General features: G+C 35.7%; 1 protein-coding gene across 1 annotated transcript; it reads right to left on the bottom strand.

The window, feature by feature from the left end:
- Nucleotides 1–1,570: 1,570 nt before the first annotated feature.
- LOC117121235 lies at nucleotides 1,571–3,720 on the bottom strand. The gene has a single exon (XM_033266370.1). The coding sequence runs from the start codon at nucleotides 3,491–3,493 to the stop codon at nucleotides 1,649–1,651; it is 1,845 nt and encodes a 614-aa protein (XP_033122261.1). The 5' UTR covers nucleotides 3,494–3,720; the 3' UTR covers nucleotides 1,571–1,648.
- Nucleotides 3,721–5,265: the final 1,545 nt, after the last annotated feature.

Genomic DNA, 5,265 nt, shown 5'->3' with positions numbered 1-5,265 from the left:
TCTCTTCCAATAACTTAGTGTAATGTAGTATTAAGGTTCAATGGTATTAACTTGCATAACCATTGGAATCGATACCCTTCACCTGATAAATGCATTAAATTGGTTTCTAGCGCATAGAGACCTATGTATTTTGCGCTTTACAAATCCAAATTATTATTATTATTATAACTGGACATTGTATAACTTTACCCTAGTCAGTTAGACTTTGCCTTTCTCACAATGAATCTATGATTGTCAGTTTTGAGCCTAAGCTCTGAAGTTTGTGATACATCTTAATTAGCAGTTTTTTGGTAAACAAGTTACTAAATCATAGAGAAAGAATTTCTCTATGATCCAATCAGAAACTCTAAAAGTATGGGGTGACTTACTTGAGACACACCCCCATTACCTAAAGTATAATAGGCAAACACCCCCATATCACTCAGTCAGTAGTGAGTAGTGAGTAGTGAGTAGTCAGTAAGTTAGATTCAATTAGGATTACACAGAAGAAAAGTACAGAGCTGAGCAAACTCCACTCTAAAAGGGTTCTCTAACATCTGAAACCTGGAGTTTAGCTGATTGTAACCAACGTACAGTTTGTGTGAATAAAAGTTTGCAGTGTACTAAAAGGAACTGTGCATACTACTCATTCAAAGTCGACAACAACTAACCGATATTTAACATTAGGCTTAATGCCTACCATGGTACACGCAAAAAAAAAAATGAGTAATGTAATAGCATAAAAAATGATCTTTGTGTTCATAGGAATTCAATATCAGTGGTTCCCAACCTTTTTTGCGTTTGCAGAACCCTCTGGAAGTGTCAAAACTCCTAACGGGCCCCCATGTCTAAATATTACTCATTGTCCATATACCAACAATAGGATTATAGATAGAAGTACAACATTAAACAGTGGCGAATACTGGAATTCGAAATAGAAACGATCTCACCCCACCATGGCCGGAAGTGACACTGTCAAACTCAAAAATTTGAATAATAATAAATAATAATAATAATAATAATAATAATAATAATAATAATAATAATAATAATAATAATAATAATAATAAATTTAGCCACTGAAAATATATCAGTTTTATTGGCAGCCATTGACTAGGAAATCTAGTTGGCATATTACATCTCAAGATATTTTTATATTATATTATATTAATATATATTATATTATATTATATTATGTTGTGAATACATCTAAAATTAGAAAAAATAGCCATTTTTTTGAAATATTAAAACTAATTTAAGGTAATTTTATTTTTATCCCCCATTTAATTTTTAATTTGTAAAATTTAGGCCGACCCATAGTTGATATTCCATCAATAAAATTATGGATGGAAGATGATTCGCCAACTTATGACATATTTGGATCTTGGAATTCGACATAAACCGGAGGGGAGGGGTTCAGACAGTAAATTTACAGATAGGAGATTTACGCTACCTCAGCCCCACCATGGCTGGGGCTGAGGTAGGACAAGTTCATGTTTATGGCACTTCTAGATGGCCGGAAAGTACACTTTGAGAAACTGTCTCTTATACACATCTAGATGTGTATAAGAGACAGATATATATATCCCAGAATATGACAGCAAATATGTTTGAAACGATTTGGTCTTTCCTTAGGAGAAATTCAATGTAATATCAGTGTGAGAATTAATTATACTTTATAAAGTTTGTTGGCCATTTGACTGGTTCCACCAGTAAACACGAAGACAACTGGCTCACATAGGTCTTTTTCCTGTAAGCATCCTTCGGCAATTGACGGTAAACTTCCATCCATAACAGTGAGAAGTTGTTCGTAGTCAATTTCCTTGGCGTTAAGATTCGCCGAAGCAAGAAAACCAGAGGCAATTGAGCACATTTTATGGAACAATTTAAATTCTGGTACCACTGTGTTATCCTTTTCAAACTTGTTAAGTGTTAAGAGTTTGTATGCTGTGTTGCAATGGGTAATTAACTTAGTTTTCCCCCCTCGCAAAATTTGTTCTAAAGCAACCCTGCATAGCTCCACCCATACATAGATTGAGTTATTCAGTTGTTCAACATTCATCTCCATAAATGCTGGATCCGGTCGTGCCATCTTTAATTGATTGAATGTCAGGGTAGAGCCGTCTCCTTCGGTTGCAGACGACATGTGATAACCGCGAAATATCAGAGGCAAATATATATTTACAAAGCTGTCACTTCCAGGAAATGCTTTGATAGCACATGCAGTGTCGTGTAAAATGTCTACAAAACATTTTCGTTCAATAGTTTTACAAAATGCTAAGTTGCTCGCAGATTTAGAAGTGATGGCTGTGTATGCTTCGTGTTCCGGTAGCTCCATGAGTTTTAATGTTAATCTGCTCCTCACTTCCACGTTCCAAAACCCAAAGCGTGGCATCATTCCCAGAAATCCCTTCTCAGTAATTTCATTCAATGCTGAAGCCGGATCTGCAATTAACACTGATATTTCATAAGCAGCTTTGTCGAGCTCTGGTCTCGAGATTTTATACAGAAGGTTATGTTTTGGTATGAAATAATGGGGACAGAATCCTTCCTTGAGATATTGATGAAGTCTTTCAAAGAAGGTTTGGATAATAGCTACGGTATTCTCTTCTGACCAGAAGTCTGTTTTATGATCCTGTAACATATACAGCAAAGTTGTTTTTATGTTATATGAACTTAAAGTGCCTTTCACTCTTTCTTTTAAGTGTTTAACGTACAGTGTACGTAAAACGTAATAAACGCGAACTTGTACGTCACCAAAGTTCTGCAGAAGTTCAGCTTCTGCGAAAGAAAACGATAGTCGCCATTCGTTTTCATGGTCTCCGGAAGCACTCGAAGGCTTCGGAACAATGTAAAAATCACCAGATGAGATTTTCTCAACTAATGAGGCTGCAGGCCAGTTACGCTTTCTGCCAATCCATTCGTGAGCAACTTTTGGCCAGCCTTCACATTGGAGTGCAGGTACTCGATCGACGGTTACATTCTTCATTTCCTGACTTTGAAGACAGTAGGATGGGGATGTTTCATCATTTTCAGGATTTTCCCATGGAGAACTTGGTTTGTTGTCTTTCATCCAGTCCGGACGAAAATCATTCTTATTAAGATTACGTGCTCTTTTTGCAGATATAAATGCTTCTTCTCCCTCTACAGCGTTTAGAAGGCCTAAAGATTTTGAAGTAACCCAACATTTTTTCTGGAATCTTTGTAAGTCTGCTACCGGAATCTGGATTTTCACATGTGCTGGTGCATGTTCAACTGGCATGAATACTTTATCTTGCCAATCTGCGGTGATAATTTCTTTAGGGGAGTTGAGAATTACCATCCAATCAACATCACTTTCTACAACATCAGGGAAACCCTCTACGAAGCTTCCGGTCTGAAGGAATATCAACGAATAATCATCATCAGCCACATTATAATGTTTTGCTAATAGATTGTTGCTAACCTTCTCAGATTTTGCATATGCTCTATAAACGGGAAGGCCAGAGCACACTAAATTTATCTGCTCTTCCATTGCAGAAGATCGTGGCTTCTTTCTGAAAAATAAAGTAGTAAACGAATTGCTATCTCACAAATGCTGCACAATGAAGCTTTATCAAACACCTTGGGGTAGAATGAATAGAAAATGTTCATATGGGTCATAGAAAATATTGTTCTTAAAAATGTATATACTTTTTGAAATTGGCTTAAAAATATATAATTATAGCATTATCACAGGACGGTTTTTAGCTCATCTCTGTAACTAATATACAGTAGGCCTACCATGATTTATTGTGATTATTTATCAAAAGTATTCTATCTCGATAAATAGCGTTGTTCTACACATGTGCAAATTTATTCTTTTGGGTTTCACTTCCCAAAGAAAGGCCGGTGTGGCCATTTCGTTAAGACGTTTGCATACATAAAAGGATATATATACATATATATATATTATAATATGATAATACATGATTGTTATTAAGGATTGCAAAAAACCCAGCTAAAGTGTTAGACAGATACTGATAAACAGGGTAGGCTATACACATTTCGCACTGTGGCGAATCTACTATAAGTCTTGAAATGCTGATGGAAGGTGAAGTGGGAGGACTCGATGATCAGTTGCGGGGCAAAATAAGGTGATTAGGTAATTTTTAACAAATTGACGGTGATTTTGTTTTGAGGGGATGTGAATTTGAGTAAATTTTCGAGGGGCGTGAGCCGGCCGCCGCGCATCCCCCGCCTCTAACAGATACGCCACTGATTCTGCATTGTATATAACTTAACTCCACTCACTCTACAGTGGATGCATTTTTCTCTTTCAAGTACAGTATTAAGGGCACTGTACTTACAGTTTAAACAACTGCATACCTTTGCATCACCACTTAAGTTCAATAAAACCTTAAAATACTGTAACTTATTTTGCCCTTCGTTTGTCACTTACAAAATTTGGACTACAGTACTACTGTTTCTGTTTCTGTTAAATACATAATAAATGTAATGGCTTTTGGTAAAGGCATGACACACGTTGAATTAACATGTCATACGTACAGTTAATAAACGAAATAGAAAGTACCGAGAACTTACACTATAAACAACAAATTACTTCACTTTCACTTAATTCACCAATTTGGGACCTCTGAGATACAGTACTGATAAATCGTATACACACATTTCGCATTGGTTACTAACTCCTCCTAATATATATGTTTGCCTAAACTTTTTGCTAGTTGTTTCATATACCTTGATAAAGACCTAGGACCTAGGATAAAGAAGGATATGTTGAAATAGCTTTCTCCAATAAAGAGTTTCAAGTTCCCTGTTGAAACACACGTGGAACCCTATGTTGTTTATATATATATATATATATATATATATATATATATATAATATAGGCTTATATTTATATATACCAGTACATGATATATGTACCTGTCTCTTATACACATCTAGATGTGTATAAGAGACAGGGATGTGCCAGGCTGTAAAATATCCTCCGCGAAAAATGTTAGGCCTAGAAATCAATCGCCGCATTTCAGAAAAATGTGGTTTGGTAAAGATGTATCGATTATACATAGGACTTGATAACTGCATCAGCGGTTGCCAACAAAAGAGTTATAGCCATGGTTACTGCATGCACGCAAAGATCGTACGTGGCAGATACCCTACACGGTTTTATTTACACAATCTTTTGTTACTTTTTTCCCCAGTGACGTCACGATTAAATTGTATATAATGGCCTATAACTTCATAAAAAATTGCCAAAAAACGATTTTAAGGTTGATTCTATTATTAATGGCATATCAAAAA

The sequence above is a fragment of the Anneissia japonica genome, unplaced genomic scaffold (genome assembly GCF_011630105.1).
Source record: "Anneissia japonica isolate Jap-2015-1 unplaced genomic scaffold, ASM1163010v1 scaffold287899_len104024_cov147, whole genome shotgun sequence".
NCBI lineage: Eukaryota > Metazoa > Echinodermata > Crinoidea > Comatulida > Comatulidae > Anneissia > Anneissia japonica.
This window is presented reverse-complemented; position numbering and strand designations above follow the sequence as displayed.